The sequence below is a fragment of the Mytilus galloprovincialis genome, chromosome 1 (genome assembly GCF_965363235.1).
Source record: "Mytilus galloprovincialis chromosome 1, xbMytGall1.hap1.1, whole genome shotgun sequence".
Classification (NCBI taxonomy): Eukaryota; Metazoa; Mollusca; class Bivalvia; order Mytilida; family Mytilidae; genus Mytilus; species Mytilus galloprovincialis.
In genome coordinates, this window is record NC_134838.1 from 83,043,022 (window position 1) to 83,069,676 (window position 26,655).

Genomic DNA, 26,655 nt, shown 5'->3' on the forward strand with positions numbered 1-26,655 from the left:
TAAAACGCAATCGATCTAACCTTTTTGCCCTTAAAACTGTAAACACTGTGTATAAATAGAACTGATTTATCAAATTCATGTGCTGATACACTGATACACACACTTGGGAAAAAAAATGGATAAAGTTATTGAATCACAATTTAAAATTTTGATACTGGTGTTATTGCAGTTTTCTTTAATTTTGAAAGAAATAACTGTAGCAACGAAGTTACAACACGACGTCGGAAATACTGCGGTTCCTGCAAAGAAAAAAAATCAACATATTAAGAAAGATCAAGAAAAGAAGACACAGATTTCGCAAATCTCTGCTAGCTATGGCGAAGATAACATGTTTACAGTTTGTTTTAAAGGTCTTTTAACAGAGAAATATGGGTTAAACAACGAACCTCTGAGATAGTTTTGCCGCTATACATGCGCATACGTTATTTTCGATTCAATCGTACTAGTTTAAACCGATCTCTGCGTTCACATCTAAAGTAAGATCGGTTTACTTTAGATCGATTCAAACTAAACTACCTCTTTTGGTGTTTTAGTTTAGACCGATTGAAGATCGATTCAATGCGTTCACATTAGCCCTTAAACCGATCTAAAGTGAATCGGTCTAGTTTAAATCGATAAAAATGTCCTAGTGTGAACGGGGTCTAATAAGCTGCAGAACCCTCCCTCACCTACATCCTTAAATCCTTAATTTTATTCCAAAAGTCAAGCTCTAACAATACCCAGTGAAGATTATTCTAAAAACATTTTTCTGCTGTACTTACATACATTACCGTCACTTGGTCATTGCCACTGTTGATGGGCTGCCCATTCAGTAGGATGCTATCAGTCAAGTTAAGCCAGTTCTTCATGAGTACTAACATGATTTGAATGGTACAATCAATTTTTATACGTGATATTCAGCGTTTAGGTTATATCAGTAATCTTACAGTAGAGCAACTACTATAAGACTTGTTTTTCAGTGGAATTCTTCTTGTTCATGTTTTGTTCTATGTAATTTTTGAAATATTATGTTTTTATATGTATAATTAGTTTTTGTTGGTCATCATTTTATCTATTGCTTGTCATGAAATAAATTTTTTATCTACAATAGTCACTTTGCCAATTACCGATTTAAATCTGTCATTACACATCTTTTAAACAAATTACTGTAAATTCAGAAATTATTGCGTTTATTATTGCGATTTTGTCATTTGAGACTTAAGGAGAGTCACAGGTATAAGATTTTCAGAAAAAAAATTAAACATTTATTTTTCATTACAAATTTTATTAATTACCTTTAGTAGTTGTTACTTTATGATATGGTACAAAAATAATTCCAAAAAATCAATACATGTTGGCCCCAGGTGACTTTTAAAATATAGATAGCATAGAAAGGCTCCAAATTATCTCCCTTTGGTGAAAAAAATGCCATTTTTTGGCATTAAAATAGAAATATCTTTTTTTAAATCATCGGTGACCTTTTTTTTTAATTGTTGTTTTTGAATAAGCTGTACATAAACTAAATAATTGTAAAATTCAAGTGATTTCTGTAATTTAGTTATTTTTTATTTCAATATTACAATTATTTCTCATATTAGTTCAACCGAAAAAAAGGACATTAACAATAATTTATGTTTCTTTCGAAGGCAGATATTGAGCGTAAATGAACGGTGACCCCATTTTTTTATTTCATTTTTTCTATTAAGTATAAGATAAAGTTCATTTATAGAAAAATATAGCGAAATCCTATTTTAAATTAAAAAAAATTATTTAGACCCGAGAGCCCCCTTAAATGATTTTAATTTTTGATTTTGAGAAAAAATCCTGATTAATTTTTTAAAATATTTCAAAATGTGAGTTTACATTATTGCATTTGCAACTCTGTTGCATTTTTCGCAATAATAAAAACCTCGCAATAATTCTGAATTAACAGTACTTACCATTGTCAATGGTAGTCTGGTTCTATATATACCAGACAAAATTGGCTTTTGTGTACACAAAGTATGATAAGTTTAAAGTGATATATAGGCATTTTATTACATACTTTCAGTGAAAAAAATCAAAGTATCTTAATTTAACAACAAATTAAATGTACAGTTGAAAAATTATAACTTCTTTTAACCAACGCCTGTGTGAATCATTTCAATAGAGTCCCTAAATTAAAGAATTTGAAAACCTTCAAAGTTAAATACTTTAGGTACTGATAAATTTGCTATTTCTGCTAGGGCTCCATTTTCCAAAAGTAAATTAGATGTCCCACCTAAGGAAGACAACTAAAAAAGGGATCTTTTATATAAACAGAGTCAATTTTTGGAATTGGCAAACAGAACCTTCCAATGCTAATCCTAATATTACCTTAACATGTCCACCAAATGTATCATGTGTGTAGTCTTTACAGTTACCATTAACAGTGGGGCAAGCAAGTTCCATTTCCCCTCTTATCTTTATGTTTCTAGTCAATATAGCTACTTCACCACGCATGTCAACATTATTCTCTAGTTTTGACCAATGTACAAACTCTGGAGTAACTGGAAATATATAGAAAATAGTTGAACTTGTATGCATATTTAAGTTGTTCTTACTATAAAGGTGTATACTTTGACCAGTTTTCAAAATTAAAATTACAAGAAAGCTGAATCACACAATTTACATGAATAATTTCATTGGATATATTAATTACAGTCTGACTAATACTAATTTTGATAATTTAGATGTTTGTTTTCTCTTTACTATAGAATGTGTTTGAAACATTCAGCTGTAGGTGTTTTGTATCCCTTAAAAGAACATTGAATGCAGTTGAGAACATGGTATAATTAAAGTCAATATTTTGACCCTGAGTAAAAACTAGAGGCTCTAAAGAGACTGTGTCGCTCACCTTGGTCTATATGCATATTAAACAAAGGACACAGATGGATTCATGACAAAATTGTGTTTTGGTGTGACAGTAGAAAAAATTTGTAAAAATTTACAAAAATTTACAAAATTTATGAAAATTGTAAAAAATTGACTATAAAGGACAATAACTCATTACGGTTTTCAATTGACCATTTTGGTCAAGTTGATTTATTTGTAGCTCTTACTTTGCTGTATATTATTGCAATTTATAATAATACTCAAGATAATAACCAAAAGCTGCAAAAATTTCTTAAAATTACCAATTCAGGGGCAGCAGCCCAACAACAAGTTGCCCGATTGGTCTGAAAATTTCAGGGCAGATAGATCTAGACCTAATGAACAATTTTATTCACAGTAGATTTTCTATAAATGCATTGGTTTCAGAGATTTGAACCAAAAACTGCATTTTACCCTATGTACTATTTTTAGCCATGTCAGCCATCTTGGTTCACTGGCCGGGTCATCGGACACATTATTATAAGCTACATACCCTAATGATGATTGTTGACAAGTTTGGTTTGATTATTCTTAATAGCTTCAAGAAGAAGATTTTTGTAAAAGGTTACAAATATTTACAAAAAATTGTTATAAATTGACTATAAAGGGCAATAACTCCTTCAGGGGTCAACTGACCATTTTGGTCATGCTGAATATTTGTAGATCTTAATTTGCTGAACATTAATGCTGTTTACTGTTTATCTCTATCTATAATAATATCCAAGATAATAACCAAAAACAGCAAAATTTCCTTAAAATTTCCAATTTAAGGGCAGCAACCAGGGTTGGCAAAGTATTACCCGCCTGGGAATTCCCGGGTGGGAAAACCCGGGTTTTCCCGGGCTGGGCAATACTCCCAGAAATGGGTAATAGTGGGCATTACTGGGCAATATGATTTTTTAAGCTTTTTTTAACACAAAATAGTAAAGACTTGTTGTAGTTTCATAGTATTACAGCTAAATACATTCTTTTTATACAGATAATCATTGAGAGTCATTTCTAGAAGAATTAATATTCAATTTCACTTGTTTTTCATTAATTCTATATGTAGGCAGAATACAAGATTAGCACATTTAAGGATACCTTGTTAATTACCAAGCATTGTTTCAATAATCCAAACTTTGATAAAATTGCTTTTTTTAAAGTGAATTGTCATTTTAACATTCATATTGAAATTGATGATATTGCTAAATAAACATCCTAAGGGGTCATGCCATTAACCTTTAAAGAATTCGGCAATGGACATTTGAGCGCATTGACAGGACATTTGAGCGAAAAAAAAAGGACGTTTGAGCGCCAAAGTATAGGACATTTGAGCGCCTAAATTTTAGGACATTTGAGCGAAAATAAGAATAAGCGTAGGACATTTGAGCGAAAACAAGTCTTGGATAGAGAATTGTCTTATTGGCAATCATACCACATTTTCTTACGAATATAGTTCATTAAATGAGGAGTTTACCAACAAAAAGATTAAAACATATTTTAATTGTAAAAAACAAAGCACTAAAAACAAAGCACAGTCATAAAACAGGAGTTTACCAACAAAAAGATTAAAACATCTTTTAATTGTAAACAAAGCACTAAAAACAAAGCACTGTCATAAAACATAAAACTCGGCAACGGCATTATTTACAAGTCTGTTCGGGCTTGGAACTTATATCCCAGGCTTCTGACATAAAAATCCCTCGTAATTTCCTGCTGGCAGTATTTCGAATGCAAATCCCGGAGATTCTGTTCCTTCTCCTTTTCTGTTCGGCTCTGCGGTGCATCAATGTTCAAACTCCGAATTTTTATGTAAGTCACAGATTGCAATTTGATAATAGTGTCAAGGAAAATATAAATTGATGGATGACTGTGATAGAACTGCTCGTTATAATGGGCATGAAATGATTCGGGCCCATTGTTAGTACGTTTTAACGAGGATGGAACTTCGGCCCAGAGATGAGGGGGAAATAACGATTCATCTGTTATATAAGTATCAGTCAGGTAATCTGCAAATTCTATACAAGGCTTGTCGTTAGGTACAACGGCCATAAAATCTTCTACGAAACAGTCGGCTACTTCGTCTGGAGCTAAAAAGGCTATCCCAAAAATCCCTTTAAGCCATTTACTAATGTCTGAATCAAGCTCTTTGTATTGTTGACTAAGTCCAACTTTCTGGATTTTTCGCCACCAGGCTTGGCCTAAGTGAAACCTACAGCATTTGATCTCTATAGACGGGAAAAAATCCTTCATAACTTTCATTACCCGTTCTTCAAAATCGACGTGTACTGCTTTCGGTTGAAGTGTGTGACCTTGATCGGAACATAGCTTGACAATTGAGGAAAAGCAATTCACGTAAATTTCTTCAGACTTTCCAGGAAGTAAGCAGAATACAAGAGGGACATAATTTCCTTTGTTATAGCCATGAATAGTATATAACTGTTTAAAGAACTTTGGGCAATATTTGTAAGTACCATCCATAAAAATTTCCGGCACACTGCATAAACATTCAAGATTGGTTGGACACGTAAGAATAATTATACCAGTTTGTTCATCATTAAACTGCACAAAATTTTCAAATTTATTTGACTGAATATTAATCTTCTTTAATGATTGGTGTGTTTCCTCTCTAGATTTAGGAAGTGCAGGGTGAGATTTACGCCTCTTTCTATATATAGCCTTTGAAACGCTGCCAATGTCTTCAGACTTTAGATTTGCTTCATCCATGTTCTGTAACTCTGTACGGATAATTTTTGAAGGACGTTGAGCAATATCATCATCCGCTTTTCTTTTTGATCGTACCCGCAGCAAGTGACGTTCATTGTCACGATCACTGGTATCATGGTTATGAGTATTTTTCTGTTGAATTATAACGGTTCCGGTACAATCCGTCCTCAGTCTTGCTTTGCAACCTTTTGCCTGAAAAATATTGAAAGGACAAATACAATTGAAGTGTTTAAATGCTTTTTCATTTGCTATTGCAAGACATAAAAATAAGATGTAGTATGAAATGAAATGAAATGAAATTCATAACATGTTTAGAATGGGAACACCACAGATATTTATGTGTTTAGCTTCTAAACATTTTCCTAAACATGTTTAGGCTCTAAGCACAATTTTTACAGTGTATTGTATGAATATTGTAAAGTGCCTAGAAAATCAACCTAACAATGTTATATAGGTTACAGTACGACCTTTAACATGGAGCCTTGATACCTAACCCTATATGTGGTAGCTTATATTCAAATGTGTTAAAAAATTAATCTAAAGGAGGTATAAGATAGACATATAATGATATAGATATAAATCAAAATTAAAAGAAGTTATGGAAGTTGAAGCGTAACAGACGAACAAGTAGTTTACATTAACATTAAATTTGTAAAAAAAGGTACTTACTGTACATCTCCAGGATATTTCTTCTCCTTTTAGTGTTTTGTCCACTCTATATCGGAAACTGTCACAAACAAGGCTTCTTTTTCCCTTATTAGTCTCGGTCAAAATAATATCCATTTTAACACGTACATGTATTATTAGTATTAAGATTTCAAGTGCCAAGGGACATTTCACTTAATAGATATATATATAAGAATTTTAGAACAAAGAAAATTTGCATAGCCAATGAATTATAGTAGAATTGATTGGTAAATAGAGATCAACTTAGGATTTCACTTACATAAACCAGCCAGAACCGGTCGAATTACTCGGGTGTGAAATAAAATAAAAAATATTTATAACTAAATCTTACTTTTTTTTCTTACTTTTAAAAAAAAATCTTAATTCGTGTAAAATTATCAGGGAAAATTTCGCTCAAATGTCCTGTCTGAAAACTCAGGTAAGGTTAATATCCCGGCGCTCAAATGTCCTATGAAGTCGGCGCTCAAATGACCCTATGTGCTTTTTTCTTTTTCGCTCAAATGTCCTATGCCCAAAGAATTGAAAGGGCTGATTATTGTTACATAAACAAATCTGTGTTCTAATCTGAATAATTACTTATTAATTAGTGACAGTACATATATACATTATTCAAATGTACTTATTTTACATGTAATTTTTAATTCTTAATCATGTTAATAAGAGTTATACTTATTTGAAAAAAAAAGATTTTTTTGCTTTATATTTACAGTTTGACCAATCTAGACACACAAAACCAGTTATAAATATCTTAACTGTATTACATCTGTGTTTATTCACTGAATCCTCTATAAAATTTAGACCAGTATTTTATATTACCCAGTATTGCCCAGTATTACCCACTAAAACCCAGTAAAACCCGGGTTTTCCCAGTATTTCCCACTGGGCTGGGCAATACTCATAAAACCGGGTTTTTGCCAACCCTGGCAGCAACCCAACAACGGGTTCTCTGATTTATCTGAAAAATTTAGAGCAGATAGATCTTGACCTGGTTAACAATTTTCCCCTGTCAGATTTGCTCTAAAGTCTTAGGTTTCAGAGTTATAAGCCAAAATCTACATTTTACCCCTATGTTCTACTTTTAGCCATGGTGGCCATCTTGATTGGCTGGCCTGTTCACTGGACACATTTTTTAAACTAGATACCCAAATGATGATTCTGGCCAAGTTTGGTTGAATTTGGCCCAGTAGTTTCAGAGGAGAAGATTTTTGTGAAAGTTAACAGACAACGACGATGGACGACGGATGCCAAGTGATGAGAAAAGCTCACTTGGCCCTTTGGGCCAGGTGAGCTAAAAAATCATCAATTCTTTGAAATCAAAACTTTTAGAATATGGACTTTCTATATTTATCATGAATGAAAAGGATGCCATATTATCTTCACTTAATATAAAATAAGGAGATGTTGTATCGATTGCCAATGAGACAACTTTCCATTAAATTTCGAATGATTCAGAAATGATATATCATTTGTATTGTTTCAGGAACGTCATAAATACATGTAGACACTTACTTTGAATATTTAAGACAGAAGGGACAAAATAAGTGACATTATCATACCATCTACTAGTTCTTTGACTACACATCAATTACATTAAGATTATGTTGTGGATTCATTTATTTTTGTGGGTATCAATTTTCGTGGATTGCTGAAAACTTGCATATTCGTGGATATTTGATTTCATTGTTTTAACAATCTCTGTATACAAAGCCTATTGGAAATATGATATTCATTGAACATTTGAATTCGTGGTTTACCTGTAACAACAAAACCCACGAAAATTGGTATCCAACGAATAATAACGAATCCACTGTAATGCAATAATACCTACTGTAACCCTATTTTTGACACTTTTACTTAACATTTCTGTTTATTTTGTTCACACACTGTTGTCAACATAATGGAATTTTATGCATCTGTCATACAAGTGAGAGGTTTAGCTAGCTATAAAACCAGTTTTTATCAATCACTTTCTACAGAAGAAAATGCCTGTACCAAGTCAGGAATATGAAAGTTGTTATCCATTTGTTTGATGTGTTTGAGCTTTTGATTTTCAATTGCCATTTGATTACAGACTTTCAATTTTTCATTTCCTCAGAGTTTGTTAATTTTTCTATTCTACTTTTTACTTACAGCTGGCTCTAATCTGTTTTTGTCCACAGTTAGAACAACTGTCAACTGAACCATACTCAGCCTGTTCCATGTCAAAGTCCGTAGAGGTAAATACTATCTGGTCACCTACAAAATTAGTATGTTCTAATCACTTAGAAATTATATAAGAAGTCTTACAAAGTGAACAAAAATTACTTTTTCGAGAAAAAAAAATATGGTAAATAAACAGAATTTTGTACCCAAACAATCTAAAAATAACTCTATTACATTAGCTTTAGAAGGAATGTTGGAAAGTAATTGATCAATTATCATCTGTCCACATTCAATAAAGAAATTAATGCTCTATAATTAACATACTCTAAATCAGTTAAATGCCTTAAGATTAGGACAATAAAAAACAAGCCTTCCACGAAATTTACAAACCTTGTAAGCTGTATGATTATTCAAATATAAGGCTGTTGATGACTCATTCAAGTAAATGTACAATTTCCAATGTCTCAACTCACAAGAGAAGTGTATTCACAGTCTCAAAACAACCAAACATTAGTTGTCTGAAATGCTAATTTACCGATTGTGGCCTATTACAGTCAGTTTTGTGAAATTTTGACTAAGTTTGGAGTCACATGATGGACTCAGGACCTGGAATCCTTCCCATTAAAGTTAATGCGATTCACTTGTTTTGAAGTTTTTCATGTTATAAATCATATCAAATACTATATGCTAATTATGTTATCTTACCTTTATGCCAACCCTGGGCATTATCTACCAAATCTATAACAGGATTTGCCTGGTCATAATTGTACATTGTAAAGTCAACCTTTGAAAGATGAAAGGCTCTGGAACCAGTGTTTACTTGACTCAAAACCTTTATTTGCAAGTTTAAATTTATGAAATCCATAGTGACAGTAGCACTGTGTTGTTCATAACCTGACTTGTTGATATCTTCAATGGCAGAGTTCATATCACCTTGATAATATAAAAAGATAATAAAATACAGAAGTCTGCTGATACAGAATACAAAAGTACAGCTAATGCACAGATAGAATGTTCGAATTGTTCAATCTTTAAAGTGCATGCAAATATTGATTTAACTAGTGTTTGGATGGGGTTAACAGAAAAGATAACAATGAGCAAAAAGTACAGCACAAAGGACTAAAAATAAAGAATAGAGGATCCAAATCCAAAACAAGAATGAGTCCATAGTATACGGATTCCCCATTTGCACTATAATTCTTTTTGTTCAGTGGACCATGAAATTGGGATCAAAACTCTGATTTGGCATTAAAATTAGATAGATCATATCAACGGGAACATGTATATCAGTTTCATGTTGATTTGACGTGAACTTCAGCGAAAACTACCTTGACCAATTTCTTAAACAATAAAAGGAGTAGGTTCAGTAAGACCCCTTTTTGGCCCCAAAATATAGCAGTTTTACAAAATTGTGAAAATGTAATCATTTAGCTATAAACTAGAAAGTGAAATGCTTCTGCTACATAAATATGGGCTGTTTTTGACAATACAATGCACATATATCGGGAACCAGCATCATTAAGTCATGCTAAATTACTGAAATCTTCACAATTTTAGCATTTTAGTTAAATTTTAGACAGTTTCCGTCTTAAATGAAAGTGGCTGCATTCGTGTTCATTCATAATATTGAAATGTAAGGTGTATTTGATTATAATATATAACATATATAAAGGTTGATGATATACACGGATGCGGCCACTTTCATTTTTAACAAAAAACATCTGAAAAGTGACGTTTTTTTGGCATATTTGATAGATTTCTCATATTTAAGCTTAAATCGGCGCGTTTTTAATGACTAAATCAGTTAAAATCTTTGGCATTAACTAATTGAATCAATTGAAATAGACACTTGAGTGTTTAAAAAGTGTCCAAAATCTATCGTAAGATGAACCTAAAATTTGAGGCCAAAATCGGTCCTTACCCGACCTACTCCTTTAGCCTGAAGCAGCACAGACAAACAAACAGTCATACAGACAGACAGACTCACATATCAAAAAACATCATGCCCCTGGGTGGGGCATAATAAATAAAGAATAAAGATTGATTGGGTGCTAAAAAAAAGAGTAAAGTATCTTAAAAATCTATAGAACAGAAAGGATGTTAAGGTAAGGGTTTGGCAAACATGTTTATGCAATGCAGACTTTATGAAATTCGCACCAAAATGAAATCATTCTTTTTAGAAATCTTAATTAATACACGTACCTTTAGTTGCTATAAAGGCATAAGCATCATCACTATCAATGGTCCTAATCAATTTGGCACCAAGGGATTCCATCTTTGCATATATATCTGTCAGGTCAGATGTGCCAACCAACTGCCTTAATAAAGCAATAGCAACAATGCTACCATCAGCAATACCTAAATAATATTATATAAAAAAGTTAGCATTCCGACAATTCTTCTTCTTGCCCCTGAAGATAACATTGCAACTCCTCAAGATAAAGTTTCCTTTATGGTTTTGGAAGTTGTGTTATGGCCCTTTCAAATTTTATATTCTGACAGGTTTTACATTTTGAGCTCTTTAATCATATGGGATGTACTCGATGGTTGTTTCAAAATGATGTTCCTTGAAAGCTTGGTATCATACTTTTACATTACATGGTGATTGAAATCCAAATGGTTTCCTTGCAACCATCTAGGACTTATTTACAGACTCCTTGAAGCCTATTGTAGCAAGGAATACACTTGTTAGACATAAAAGGTCACAAAAAGACAAGTATAAAACAAGTAAACAAATATTTTTCCAATTATCACTTCACACTTACTATCAATAAATGGTCCAAATCGTTCCAAATCTCTGAAAGTGTATACACTGTTTTCTCCTGACAGATAAAAAGCAGACTCTTTAATGACACTTTTTGAGGTGGCATCAAACGCATACACTCTTAAGCCCTTTCTCCAGTCATTTCTAGCTGTAGCTGTTCCCTACAATATAAAATAGTTTAGCTTTATTCATAACTCACTAGATAAAGCCTAAGCAATGCATCGTACTATAATACTATAATGTTTGCCCATAAACAATAGAAGGATTGGCCTTCAACAATCCAATAAAACAATCTTCTGTTATTATCACATATTATGTAATGTAATTTCAGAAATAATTGCGTGCATTTATTATTGCGATTTTGTCATTTTAGACTAAAATGCGATTTTAATTTTTGCAATATTGAGAAAAATCCTGTTTGATTCATATAATAAATTTCTAATTGCGAATTTTAATTATTGCGATGATAACCCTGTCGCATTTTTCGCAATAATAAAAACATAGCAATTATTTCTGAATTTACAGTATTCAGTAATGCAAAAATTAAGCATTATATGTCCAGCGTTGTCAAGTGCATAACAAAACTATGTAAATAAAGCACAATAAAATCACTTTAATTTGTCAAATTAGTATAACTGACCATGCAAGGGCTTTATAACAAATCAAGGTAGTTAAAAACCTCAATTATCAATTTGTTATAATGTTAAAACACTGACCTGGTGCTGGTAATACATGCCATCTCCAATCTTCAGAGGATTAACTGTCTTATCAAGTTTTGTCCATGACAGTTTGTCTTCCCCGTGTAGTTCTAGGGTACCGCCTGCTGCTACACAAATAAACTTCTGACCACATCCTACTTTATCAGCGACTTCATTTCTTGTACCTATTGCGATAAGTTATAATGATTTTTTTAACATACGGTACTAAATTTTTTCAAGTCCAGCTGGTGGATCAAGTTTAATGGGGTTATCCACCATTTTCTACTTAAGAAAATGCCTGTTACCAAGTGAGGAATAGTACAGTTGTTATCCACTCGTTTGATGTATTTAAGCTTTTGATTTTGTCATTTGATTCCGGACATTCTGTTTTGAATTTTCCTTGTAGTTTGGTATTATTGATATTTGGTATTATTGATATTTTACTTTTTATGGTGATCAAGGATTGTTTGTCAGCATATCTAATGTAAGATTTGTATCTGCTTTTTTATTTATCCATAAAAATTGAAGAGAAATGTTGTTGCTTTACTGTTTTATAAGATCTTTAAGCAGTCCATCAGAAAGTGGAAGAAGAAGAACAGATCATCATTTGCCAAAAATTTTACCATCAAATGAACAATTGACATGTCTTGGGCCACCATTTCCAATTGATAGTTTTTTTCAAAGCCCAATTTCCACTAATAAATAGTTTATCAAATGTTTGTTTACTGCAACAACTATTTGCTTAGTTTATACACTGTCATATTTATTTTTATGCCCCACCTACGATAGTAGAGGGGCATTATGTTTTCTGGTCTGTGCGTCCTTCCGTCTGTGCGTCTGTGCGTCCGTCTGTTCGTCCGTCCGTCCCATTTCAGGTTAAAGTTTTTGGTCAAGGTAGTTTTTGAAGAAGCTAAAGTCCAATCAACTTGACACTTAGTACACATGTTCCTAATTATAATATGATCTTTCTTATTTTAAAACAAAATTAATCTTTTGACCCCATTTTCATGGTCCACTGAACATAGAAATTAAAAGTGTGAGTTTCAGGTTAAAGTTTTTGGTCAAGGTAGTTTTCAATGAAGTTAAAGTCCAATCAACTTGAAACTTAGTACACATGTTCCCTTTTGGTTGATCTTTTTACTTTTAAGGCCAAATTAGATTTTTTACCCAATTTCACGGTCCATTGAACATGGAAAATGATAATGCGAGTAGGGCATCCATGTACTTTGGACACATTCTTGTTTATAAATTATTTTGTTATAAAGTAGGCCTTTAGTTTTCTCAATTGAATTGTTTCATATTTTTTATGTAGGGGGCCTTTTATAGCAAACTATATTTTCTCATTGTTGAAGGTCATATATGGTTCCCTATAATTGCTTACATCCACTTCATTTGAACTTTGGTGAATAGTTCAACCTAGTTGGCATTCATACCCAATCTACTTATTTTTGTACATGTTTTCCCCGTAAACCGGCAATACAATTACAATAAATTTGATTTTATCTTTTAATATTCATTTGCAGTTGCCATTACATAAGAACATCCAACTATATAAATAAGCAAATACAATTAAATAATTCAAGATCTGTTACCATATCCAAGCATTTACTGAACAAAACTTAAGAATATGGAGGAAATGGTTTTTAATTAAGTTAAAATCTATAGTTAACCCTTTTGTTGTAACAGGTTTTGATCCCAGAATCCTAATATTAATCTACAAAGTAGATTTCTCAACAAAGCAAGTTTTCTTTCCGTTAACTCTTATTACCTTTCAGGATAATTTCTGTCTTTGCTTTGAATTTACAGTCTTCAGATCCAATCTCTATTGTTCCTTTGACATAGATATATCGTGTCTTTACGATAGTTTTTTTCCCAGAATCCCACACCAGACGACCATTAGTTTCTATTGTAATACTGTTCACATCTACATCAATATCTAGTTTAACATTCATACCATCTTTGATTTTAACATCAGAGGTTGTCGTAGGAATCTAAAACATTAAAATATAATTAAATTGTGGTGAGTTTATGAGTTTATGGCCCCCCCCCCCCCCTCCCAACCTTTTGGCACTAGATGTACATGTATGGTAAGCAATGGTAAATGCATTATACTTTTTACAAATTCAGCTCTTGTGCATATATATGAATTGATGAGTTCAATATCCCACACAATGTCAATGAAAATATAAGTATATTTGTGCTGGAGTGATTTTGTTTAAAAGCTGTATATACTGCATGTGTTCTGTGTTTGAAATTAAGGGCATACGATACAGTATTGAACCTGTATTTACAAGTTGATGAAAATTTGCATATAGGCTATTTTTTACCTCATTAAATCAAATATGTAATAAAAAATATACCTTCATGTGCTACTTTTTGAGTAAAATGAGTTCGAAATTTTGTATATTTGCTCAAAATTCAGATTTGTGTACGTATTTTCTTTTTCGAAAGAAAGACATAACTTTTTTGTTTTCAAAGATAAACACAAAATGGTTTTTGTTAAATAATCGGTAATTTCTGTATTTTATAAGTATCATTAAAAATTATGCAATTTTTATTCCGAAATAACTCTATATTTATCAAATGTTCATGAATAGAGACAAAAACGTCATTTTTGCTGCATGTTTATCAAAATTAATAAAATTGCGCTATTTACAGTTTTATAAAATTTGGGTCACATAATCTCCTTGCAAAATGAAACAAATTGCGGTTTTAAAAAATAGGAGTCCATGCACTCGTTTTCAAATTAAATCAGTTTGAATGATAAAAATCAGTCGAAAAATGCATCTTTTCCCGATATGTCAGAGTTTGACGTCACGAAAATAACATTTTACGTTAGCAACGTCATTACATTCCCTGAAACTGTATCGTATGCCCTTAATTGCCACATCAGATGGTTCTTCAATTCAAAAAATTACAATGTGTTGATAAATATTTAAGATAAAGTTCAAGGTTTTTATAATTTTTATACGACCGCAAAAATTTTAATTTTTTGGTCGTATATTGCTATCACGTTGGCGTCGTCGTCTGCGTCGTCCGAATACTTTTAGTTTTCGCACTCTAACTTTAGTAAGAGTGAATAGAAATCAATGAAATTTTAACACAAGGTTTATGACCACAAAAGGAAGGTTGGGATTGATTTTGGGAGTTTTGGTCCCAACATTTTAGGAATTAGGGGCCAAAAAGGGCCCAAATAAGCATTTTCTTGGTTTTCGCACTATAAGTTTAGTTTAAGTAAATAGAAATCTATGAAATTTTGACACAAGGTTTATGACCACAAAAGGACGGTTGGGATTGATTTTGGGAGTTTTGGTTCCAACAGTTTAGGAATTAAGGGCCAAAAAAGGGCCCAAATAAGCATTATTCTTGGTTTTCGCACAATAACTTTAGTATAAGTAAATAGAAATCAATGAAAGGAGTAAGTTTGGTAAGGGCCATATTTGGCCCCAATTATAAAGTTCATAGTTACAAGACAATAAATGTTTTAAGTTGCCTTTAAGACATGTTAGAATGTTGAACAGAACTGTTTTTGTCAAAGTTTAATTCTAACACGTTGATTTTTACATCCAAAAAAGGTCAAGATAAGGGATTTTGGTGAAAATTGACAAAATCAGCTAGATTTCAACCAAATAAAGGACCAGGAAACATAGAGCGCAGGCGTCGACAAGCTTAAAATTCAAATAAGACATGTGAAATGTCTTCACAAACATTATTTTAAAAGATCTTTGTTGTCGACGTATGCGCTCTATGTTTCCTGTCCAATAATCTATGGAAATTTACCCATTTTCATTGATTTTTTCGTGAAAAATCAATATGAGTACAACTTATGACGTCATAATGAAACACAGAAACGAAAAATTTTCAACAAAATGGTTTATATCATAGCTAGTCAATGTATATGCTATAATTTATCGTGATATTGGTGGATAAATCCGAATTTGAAATTTACGCTAAAAAAGGGGGCCATTTTAGGACCTTATCGAACATACTCCTTTAAACACAAGGTTTATGACCACAAAAGGAAGGTTGGGATTGATTTTTGGAGTTGAGGTCATAACAGTTTATGAATTAGGGGCCAAAAAGGGGCCCAAATAAGCATTATTTTTGGTTTTTGCACCATAACTTTAGTATAAGTAAATAGAAATCTATGAAATTTAAACACAAGGTTTATGACCATAAAAGGAAGGTTGGGTTTGATTTTGGGAGTTTTGGTCCCAACAGTTTAGGAATAAGGGGCCCAAAGGGTCCAAAATTGAACTTTGTGTGATTTCATCAAAAATTGAATAATTGGGGTTCTTTGATATGCCGAATCTAACTATGTATATAGATTCTTAATTTTTGGTCCCGTTTACAAATTGGTCTACATTAAGGTCCAAAGGGTCCAAAATTAATCTTAGTTTGATTTTAACCAAAATTGAATCCTTGGGGTTCTTTGATATGCTGAATTTAAAAATGTACTAAGATTTTTAATTATTGGCCTAGTTTTCAAGTTGGTCCAAATGGGGGTCCAAAATTAAACTTTGTTTGATTTCATCAAAAATTGAATAAATGGGTTCTTTGATATGCCAAATCTAACTGTGTATGTAGATTCTTAATTTTTGGTCCAGTTTTCGAATTGGTCTACATTAAGGTCCAAAGGGTCCAAAATTAAACTAAGTTTGATTTTAACAAAAATTAAATTCTTGGGCTTATTTGATATGCTTTATCTAAACATGTACTTTGATTTTTGATTATGGGCCCAGTTTTCAAGTTGGTCCAAATCAGGATTCCATATCAAGTATTGTGCAATAGCAAGAAATTTTCAATTGCACAGTATTGCACAATAGGCACAGTATTGCACAATAGCAAGAAATATCTAATTGCACAATATTGTGCAATAGCAATTAATTTTCAATTGGAGTTATCTTTTTTTGTATAGAATAGTAGTTGATAATATATCATATGTTGGAAATTTGCCAGACATGACTATGATGTCATTTTCTATTTTTATTTGCCAATAACTTTATGTAAATAACTTCATTGGAAATTTGCCAATATAAAATGTTGCTGATGAAGCTTTTTTTCCTTATCTTATCTTAAATGTTTTTAGATAATGTATGTTGGACATTTGCCAGACATGACTATGATGTCATTTTCTATTTTTATTTGCCAATAACTTTATGTAAATAACTTCATTGGAAATTTGCAAATATAAAATGTTGCTGATGAAGTTTTTTTTATTGTTTTATACAATAAACAATGTATATTCACTTTTACTACCAACCAATCTTTACCATTCAGTGATAACAAGCACTTTATTTTACATTTTAATATTTTATGATGTATTTAAAAGAGTAGTTATTGATGCAAACTCCATTAGAAATTTGAATTGATATCAGTTTTGGAAAAAGGGAAACGGGGATGTGAAAAAAAAATGGGGGGGGGGGGGGTAAATTTTTCTCATTTCAGATTTCATAAATAAAAAGAAAATTTCTTCAAACATTTTTTTGAGAGGTTTAATATTCAACAGCATAGTGAATTGCTCAAAGGCAAAAAAAATATTTTAAGTTCATTAGACCACATTCATTCTGTGTCAGAAACCTATGCTGTGTCAACTATTTAATTTTAGATTTAAATAAGTTTGAAGAAGAAATCTTTAATTGATTTGTAAAATCTTGACATTTGTTTTGTGTAAAAAAAAAAACCATGTAATGTCAAAAATTTGATCACAATCCAAATTCAGAGCTGCATCACGCTTGAATGTTTTGTCCATACTTGCCCCAACTGTTCAGGGTTCGACCTCTGCGGTCGTATAAAGCTGCGCCCTGCGGAGCACCTGGTTAATCTTGTTATGCCTTTATTAATCAATTAGTGATTATTATAACCAAATTCAGTCATCTGTATTATAATTCTATTCATTTGTTAATTTTCATATTTTGCTGATATTGGGAAAAAGAAGCTATATACCCATAGGCATATAAATAAAAACAGATGGAGATAACATTATGAACTTATATGTAAAAAAAACAGTGCAAGCATCTGAGCACAAATGATTGAGGGCCATAATCATGATAATAGGGATATACGTTCTACCTCATGACAAATAGAAGTTAAAAAAATCCTGCCAAATGACATCAACAGTTCAGTTCAATTTCTTGTATATTCCTGCATTAATTGTGGAGCACTACCCAAAGGGTATAGTTTTAGCAACTATGTGCACCTTACAACATAAGGAAACATTTAATTATATATACAGATGACTGAATTTGGTTATAATAACCACTAAATAATAAATATCATAATTCATTCATAGGATTGTCATCATAAAGTTTTAAAAAATATATAATAATTCATATGTGCTGGGGTGTAAGAAAACGTTAAGTAACAACTGCATATATTAACAAATAAGAAATTAAAATTTAAGCTATAATATACATTTTTCTTAACAGTTTAATTTACTATATGGAGATCTTGTCATTATTCTTTAAATTATAACTGATATCTTACAATTTTTAAAAAGAGTAGATTTATTTTTAAATACTTATAAGTCATAAAATAGTAAGATGATATACTATTAGTAAGGAACTATTTTATTTTTAAAAAGTTTTTACAGTGATTTTTGATGCATGTCAATAATTTGTACATTTTCTAAACATCCAGGGGCTAGGATGAAATTTGAAGGCAGGACAGGAGTTTCCGGGTAAAAAGAAAAAGGCAGGACAGGAGTATCCGGGTAAAAAGAAAAAGGCAGGATCCATCCTAGCCCCCCACCTAAAAATCAAATGGTAGCTCCTTAATGGGACATCACAGTGGCGGATCCAGAACTTTTCCTAAGGGGGGCCCGCTCCAGTCAAGCTTCAATGATTCCATATATAATCAACCAAATTTTTCCCACAAAAGGGGGGGGGCCGAGGCCACACCCCCCTGGATCCGCCTATGCATCATGAAAAATTAAAAAAAACAAGATGGCCAAGTGGCAGTCAATAATTATCATTTGACATCTGACAGAAAAAGAGATGCCTTAATGTCAATTAATTAATAGCAATGTTTTCATGTTGAAAGCATAGAATCTAGTAACTAGATGATTCACACACATATCTAAATGTGTTATATATATATATGTTCCAGAGCGTATGAGTATTTGGACCGTACGCGTACGGTCTGGACTGTATGCGTACTTTTTCGAAATACTCATACGGTCTGACTAATATCAAGGAGTTGGTCAATTGTACTAGATACAAATACATATAACAGATCAAATAAATAGAAAAAAAATCAATTGTAATTGAAATAAAAACTTTACATTTTAACTATTTAAAAAATTCGCGCTAATTAAATCTGTAAATCTCTAGTATTTAGCATGTAGATCAGTAATACATAATACACTAATTGAATTATGACAATTATTCTCACTGAAATTGAATGCGTATAATGTGGGAGGACAATTGCTTTAGAATATTTAGCAACTTTTCAAAAAAATGCTAATCGAAAGGAACATGCATGAACTGAAAAAATGTAAATATGAAAAATATACTTTTAGTAGCGAGTGTCATCTTTGGCGAGAGTTTCAAAATAGGATTCAGATATACAATTAAACAAATATCTAATTTAACTTGTTAGGTAGTTCATTTTATCCATCTTATGCATGTTATGTAATAATAACAATTTGTAAAACTAAAAATAAAGATTGTGATATATGTTTGTATAGATGTAACCCATATTATCCAATAACATGTATGGCCAGCTCATACTGGACCATACGTGTATACTCATACGGTCCGACCGTACGTGTATGGTCGGACCGTACGAGTATACGTATACGGTCCGGACCGTTTGCGTACGGTCCAAATACTCATATGAACGTGTATAAAAATTGCGGTTTTTATCCAACGCAATCATAGGTTTGAACGTAGTTTTCAATTTAGACTCGTTTATATATATATAATATAACACAAGTCAGAGACATATAATATACACAACTATCAGACTATATAGATACACGCAGTTCAAACAAGCATCTAGTTTTGTAGCCTGGCATCCGGCCCAATCTAGCTGCGCGTCGTAAGGGCCAGGTGGGGAACAAATACCATATTTGTGTGAATGATCGATTCAGTGCCGAGACTGAATAAATATTTGCATAAATTTGATGTTTGATGTAAACCAGCAAAATTGAAATCCAATTCACACATTGGTTATGTGAAATCTTAAACTTTTAACCTTCTCACCAGGCGATTGCTGATAAGAATTAACCCTTTTCTGCTTACTAATTATCATTATACTAATAATTAGATATGATAAAACTATACATTAATTCATAAAGGAAAATAATTACAGTCTAACTTTTACTAATTGATGTTAAACAAGAATTGATTGGATACAGTTGTTAAACAAACATTGCCCGACAAGTACTATTAACCAATCATTAACGGGCAGTATATTGATACACGCCTGGCTATACTGACAAGATTAGCCAGGACCCTAAACTGGACCGCTGTTGTGTTCACTTATCGCTACACTGACAACAGGTATCGCCTAAATCTCGTGGTCAGAATTCTGACCACGGGATTTAATAATTCGACGAGATTAGTGCATCGTGTGTTATGTTTATAATGTATTATACCGATAGGAAATCAAACGAGAAATTAACACATTTATAACCCTACCGAGTTCTTAAAAGAATGAAAGATGCCGACTCATTTTGCCAAGAAGATGATAACACGCTCACTGGTCATTTAACTGCGCTACCACCATGGGGTTAATGAACAGATACTAGTTAATTTTGCGGCATCACAGTATTAACAATTGAAGTCAATTTCCTATCACGATATAAATTGGTCTATTTTATTAGCAAATCGTTGAATCTGTAAGACATGTCCAATTAATGCCAATGTTACAACAGCTCCAACCCGTTCCTTCGGTGCGAAGCTATAGATGGAACGGCGGACCAGTTTACCAGGACCCCAGGCTACTAGTTTTGTTACTATGTCGATATATTGATAGGGATAATTGAACCGAAAACCGAAAACAATTTTTTTTAAGTACTCGTCATCATTTTGTTTTAAATTTTCGCATCATTTTCTTTCTCCCTACTTTCTCTTTTATTATGCGAGCATCCACTCATCAAGGGTTTGACATAACAGCTGTAAGGGAATCAAGGTATTAAGGGGAGAGCAACATAAGCAACTTCGCTTTTTCCTCTCTCTATAAGTCCTGCGAAATGTAATTTGTTTTCTCATTTAAATTCACGACTTTACATTTGTCATTGGATTGATGAACAAACTTATTTTAACAAACAAGTGAAAACAATATGTATTGAATGATAATCCCCTTCCGAGCGATAGCGCGGAGAAACGTATCTCGTGTTATAACCACTATTATCGCTATTTTGGGTATTTTTCCTTTGATCTTTTTTTTGTGGTAATATTTGCATATCATGCTACTCGCGTGAGATCGCTAGAAACCGGCTTAGGCAGCAACCATTTGATTTTCGGGGGGCTATGATTTTTTTTCTGGACAAATTTTCTATTTATCAAGCAATCTATTTTTTTCGCGACAAGTCAAAAACAATTTTTTTCTTTCAATTTTAGCATTACATATAGTGGCAGCTGAGGGTGAAACAAACATTTTTTTTTTCTCAGAATCAAAAACAAATTATTTTTTTCTCCAAAAAATGGAAACAAACATCATTTTAGTCTCTTGCGGAGAGTTGTCTCATTGTCAATTATACCACATCTTCTTTTTTTTGTATTTTTTCATGTATTATCTTTATTATATATAATAATTATAACACAATTTAAAAAAAATATTATTTCATTTATCTTATTAAAGTTTCTGTAATATATGTAAACAAGTTTGAGGGAATACACTTTTTTCTTTCTTTTTTTAACTCTTTGTTTTGCACAATGTAAGGATAGTTGACTGATTATTAAAAGAACTTTCTAATTGCATAAAATTTATACTATTGAAACTTATATTAAACTTAAGCATAAAAGAAGCAACTTTCCTACTGACTCATGTTTTATTGTGGATTTTTTTCTTTTAAGATCATAAAAAATGTCACTTTTATTAAAAATAATAATTCAAGAGAAACAATTCCATAATTAAATGTTGTTAAAATGCTATAAAAACACAGAGGTTGTTTATTTAATATTTTTATCTAAACATTCTAAATTCACATTTCGCCTTAGTTCATTTCCCATCTGGCCTTAGTATATTTTTTACCTTTTTTACCTGGAATTCACAGCTAAGGCGAAATGAGAACACACCATCTCAACTCGATTGCATTCTCGTTTTCGCCGTACCGGATGTTCAGCGATAATCTATAAATATACATAATTATTTTAAAACTGAAATTCAAGGACGTATATTAGATGAGATGTTAGTATACGTCCTTGTGAAATTGTATAGAAGTGTCAGAAAAAATTCTGAAATCTTCACTTCTCGGCAATTAAAAAATTAGGGATTATTGCATAAGTTTCCTTTTATTGGGGTTACCATTTGACTATGTTCCTGATTTGTTTATACATCCTGAGAATTGGAAATTTACTGTATCAAAAGACATTGATTTAATACCATATAATAGAATAACACCTGATTGCTGATCAGTGGCGGATCCAGAACTTTTCATAAGAGGGGGCCCGCTGACTGACCTAAGGGGGGCCCGCTCTAGTCATGCTTCAGTGTTTCCCTATATAATCAACCAAATTTTTCCCATGAAAGGTGGGGGGCCGGGCCCCCAGGGCCCCCCTGGATCCGCCTATGCTGATTGTTACTTTGTGAAACGCTTTGGCTATATAAGGGAGCTACCATTTGATTTTTATGGGGGGGGGGGGGGGGGCTAGGATGAAATTTGAAAAAAATAGGCAGGACAGGAATTTTGAGTAAAAAAAAGGCAGGATGAGACACTTGCAAAAAAAAAAGTCAGGACGACAATTTAGGTAAAAAAAAGTCGGGATAAACTAAAAAAAAAAGGCAGGACCGAACAGAGTGAAAAATAAAAAGGCAGGACAGAGATTAATTACAGCTTAAAAAAAATGCAGGACAAAATTTTTCATCCTAGCCCCCCATAAAAATCAAATGGTAGCTCCCTAAATAGACACTCAAAATATTTTTGCGATAAAGATTAAATATTTTTACGGATAATCATCAATTCAATAAGACTAAATTTACCATTATGTAAGTATCAAAAACATGACATTTGTTAGTTATACGTCCTTGTGAAATTGTATAGAAGTGTCAGAAAAAAATGTGAAATAACTTCTCGGCAATTAAAAAGTTAGGGATTATTGCATAAGTTTCCTTTTATTGGGGTTACCATTTGACTATGTTCCTGATTTGTTTATACATCCTGCGATTTGGAAATTTACTGTATCAAAAGCCATTGATTTAATACCATATAATTGAATAACACCGGATTGCTGATTGTTACTTTGTGAAACTCTGTGGCTATATAAATAGACACTCAAAATATTTTTGCGATAAAGATTAAATATTTTTACGGATAATCATCAATTCAATAAGACTAAATTTACCATTATGTAATTATCAAAAACATGACATTTTAAATTAAAAGTACTTGCATACAATTTGACCAAAAGGTGGATCCCTACTGATTATCAATAATAATTTTCAGTAGATATTTTTTCCTTATTCATTACTTTGATTGCCACCTACTCCATTGAAGGGAGCCCCAAAAAAATCTAGATTTTTCAAACTTCTACAGGGCAATCTCCGAAAATATTGGAAAATAAGATACGATCACATAAATTTCATTTCCAGTAGAGGACCTTTTATTGGCATAGTCAGTACAGTGATTTTTATATTCAAACAATTTAAATAAACACAAGACACAAAAAAAGCTGAAAAACACGAACTATAAATTGAGTAGTCATGTAGTCATGAAAACCATTAAGTTAACTATTTGTTGACCTTGCACCAAATGCAGCATCACATCCATTATGAAAATAGTTTTTTTTAAGGTAAGTCCTTCTTCGTGGCTGAAACATATGAATAAACAGTATTGCTGTTCATATGCAGAAGTCACCAAGTGCAGGTAATTAAAGGACACTTAAGCCAATACACAGAAATATGAATATTTAAACACTTTACAAAACAAGCATAAACTAATACTTAGAAAGGATGACTATATTATAGTCCTCCTCGTGGGTAATACACATAGCGAATATTAATATGCAGTTATCCAAATGCAGGAGTCCCCAAGGGCAGAAGCATAAAGGACTTGGTTACATGTTGTGTACATTTTTTGTGCAAAAAATATTTAGATTAGGATGCAACCTATAGCACAACTTGTCCCAATGCTCTGAGACATAACAAATACACAAAATTACACAGAAAACACAAATAATGGTATAATTACATTACTGAGCATTTTACATAATGTTTAATGAAAGCACACATTTTGATATAATAATCAATCATCAAGATGACAACTGCAAACTTAAGTTAACCCATACACTCTAAGATGTGGGTACAAAAATGTTACGACTACAATAAGGAGACGGATTTATAAAAGTTTCCAAATGCCAAATTTGATTTCTATGAAAAATTTACTGTTCAATTTTCAATAACAAATTCTTTTAAAACTATTACCTATAATTTTTTTTAAATGATTCATTAAAAATCAAATTGATTACAGGTTTAATAAATAGAAATTAACATACCGCAAGTCCAGCATTGGCCCATGTAGAACTATCTGACCACAGCTTCAAAGAAATATCGTCATCTGGGCAACTGGAAGCATCAACAGACTCAAAAAATATTGAGAAACAAAAAATAGCAAGCAAGATGGAGTTCCACATGATAATTGGTAATCATATGAAATTAGAAAAAAACATATCGTTTTATACTCCGTCAAAATCAATTGACCATGCCGAATTTAAACACAAACAATCCAAATTAATAGACGCTAATATGTTTCCTTTGGGCGCTTTATGGTTCGTCGGGTAGCGTGATTGAATTTATTCGGACGTAAAAATATAGTCAGCATTTTGGTGTTCAGTTTCAATAAGATAAATATGATAAAATCAAACTAAAATATTAAGATAGTAACTTTCCAGTCAGTTCACGTAGTTCAATTCTATTTATTCTTTATTAGAAAGTAAAATCACAAAAATTCTGAATTCAAAATTAAAAGAGAGATAGGGCTATTTTCAATATATACACCGATGCTTATATTACTTTTATTGTGGAAAATGCAGTATTTAAGTAAATTAAAGTTGTAGTTTATTTTTAGTCGGACCATTAATGATAAACACAATTTATGTATCTATTTTCACTGGGGTAAAGCTGATGACCGTAACTGCATTCACGGTCATCCCAAGATGTCGGATAAAAAATTAGGTCAGTTTCTGTATTGTCCGTTAAAGTGTTTCTATATCATTTTCTTTACAAATCATACATTGAAACGATGTAAATTTATAAAAGAATCACTCGGAAATCACTAATTACTTCTGAGAAATGTGCATGAAACGGGAAATTCGATTTGAAAAAATTGCCAAGATGACCGTAAATCACAATTGAGAAAAAAGGGTATAGTTTTAGCAAGTGGCAGTCAATAATTATCATTTGACATCTGACAGAAAAAGAGATGCCTTAATGTCAATTAATTAATAGCAATGTTTTCATGTTGAAAGCATAGAATCTAGTAACTAGATGATTCACACACATATCTAAATGTGTTATATATATATATGTTCCAGAGCGTATGAGTATTTGGACCGTACGCGTACGGTCTGGACTGTATGCGTACTTTTTCGAAATACTCATACGGTCTGACTAATATCAAGGAGTTGGTCAATTGTACTAGATACAAATACATATAACAGATCAAATAAATAGAAAAAAAATCAATTGTAATTGAAATAAAAACTTTACATTTTAACTATTTAAAAAATTCGCGCTAATTAAATCTGTAAATCTCTAGTATTTAGCATGTAGATCAGTAATACATAATACACTAATTGAATTATGACAATTATTCTCACTGAAATTGAATGCGTATAATGTGGGAGGACAATTGCTTTAGAATATTTAGCAACTTTTCAAAAAAATGCTAATCGAAAGGAACATGCATGAACTGAAAAAATGTAAATATGAAAAATATACTTTTAGTAGCGAGTGTCATCTTTGGCGAGAGTTTCAAAATAGGATTCAGATATACAATTAAACAAATATCTAATTTAACTTGTTAGGTAGTTCATTTTATCCATCTTATGCATGTTATGTAATAATAACAATTTGTAAAACTAAAAATAAAGATTGTGATATATGTTTGTATAGATGTAACCCATATTATCCAATAACATGTATGGCCAGCTCATACTGGACCATACGTGTATACTCATACGGTCCGACCGTACGTGTATGGTCGGACCGTACGAGTATACGTATACGGTCCGGACCGTTTGCGTACGGTCCAAATACTCATATGAACGTGTATAAAAATTGCGGTTTTTATCCAACGCAATCATAGGTTTGAACGTAGTTTTCAATTTAGACTCGTTTATATATATATAATATAACACAAGTCAGAGACATATAATATACACAACTATCAGACTATATAGATACACGCAGTTCAAACAAGCATCTAGTTTTGTAGCCTGGCATCCGGCCCAATCTAGCTGCGCGTCGTAAGGGCCAGGTGGGGAACAAATACCATATTTGTGTGAATGATCGATTCAGTGCCGAGACTGAATAAATATTTGCATAAATTTGATGTTTGATGTAAACCAGCAAAATTGAAATCCAATTCACACATTGGTTATGTGAAATCTTAAACTTTTA

The 26,655-nt window shown here is 32.0% G+C and overlaps 1 protein-coding gene and 1 long non-coding RNA gene across 3 annotated transcripts in view; both read right to left on the bottom strand.

Moving 5' to 3' along the window:
- LOC143042141 (cell surface hyaluronidase CEMIP2-like) overlaps positions 1-24,696 on the bottom strand; it is a 45,057-nt gene extending 20,361 nt beyond the window's left edge. Inside the window, exons 1-8 of one of the 2 annotated variants that reach the window (XM_076214399.1) lie at positions 24,531-24,696; positions 13,640-13,862; positions 11,890-12,056; positions 11,175-11,334; positions 10,612-10,767; positions 9,115-9,342; positions 8,398-8,502; positions 2,335-2,507 (exon numbers count right to left, since the gene is read on the bottom strand). In XM_076214399.1, the coding sequence (XP_076070514.1) occupies positions 2,335-2,507; positions 8,398-8,502; positions 9,115-9,342; positions 10,612-10,767; positions 11,175-11,334; positions 11,890-12,056; positions 13,640-13,862; positions 24,531-24,668 (1,350 nt within the window). In that variant the 5' untranslated portion in view covers positions 24,669-24,696. Of the gene's footprint in view, positions 1-2,334; positions 2,508-8,397; positions 8,503-9,114; positions 9,343-10,611; positions 10,768-11,174; positions 11,335-11,889; positions 12,057-13,639; positions 13,863-22,071; positions 22,162-24,530 lie in introns of those variants that run through there. The other variant, XM_076214409.1, reaches the window with a different exon arrangement.
- LOC143042153 (uncharacterized) lies at positions 4,207-6,785 on the bottom strand. Its single transcript, XR_012967895.1, has 2 exons — positions 6,250-6,785; positions 4,207-5,772 (listed from the first exon to the last, which is right to left on the bottom strand). It is a non-coding gene; the product is annotated as an uncharacterized LOC143042153 (long non-coding RNA).
- Positions 24,697-26,655: the final 1,959 nt, after the last annotated feature.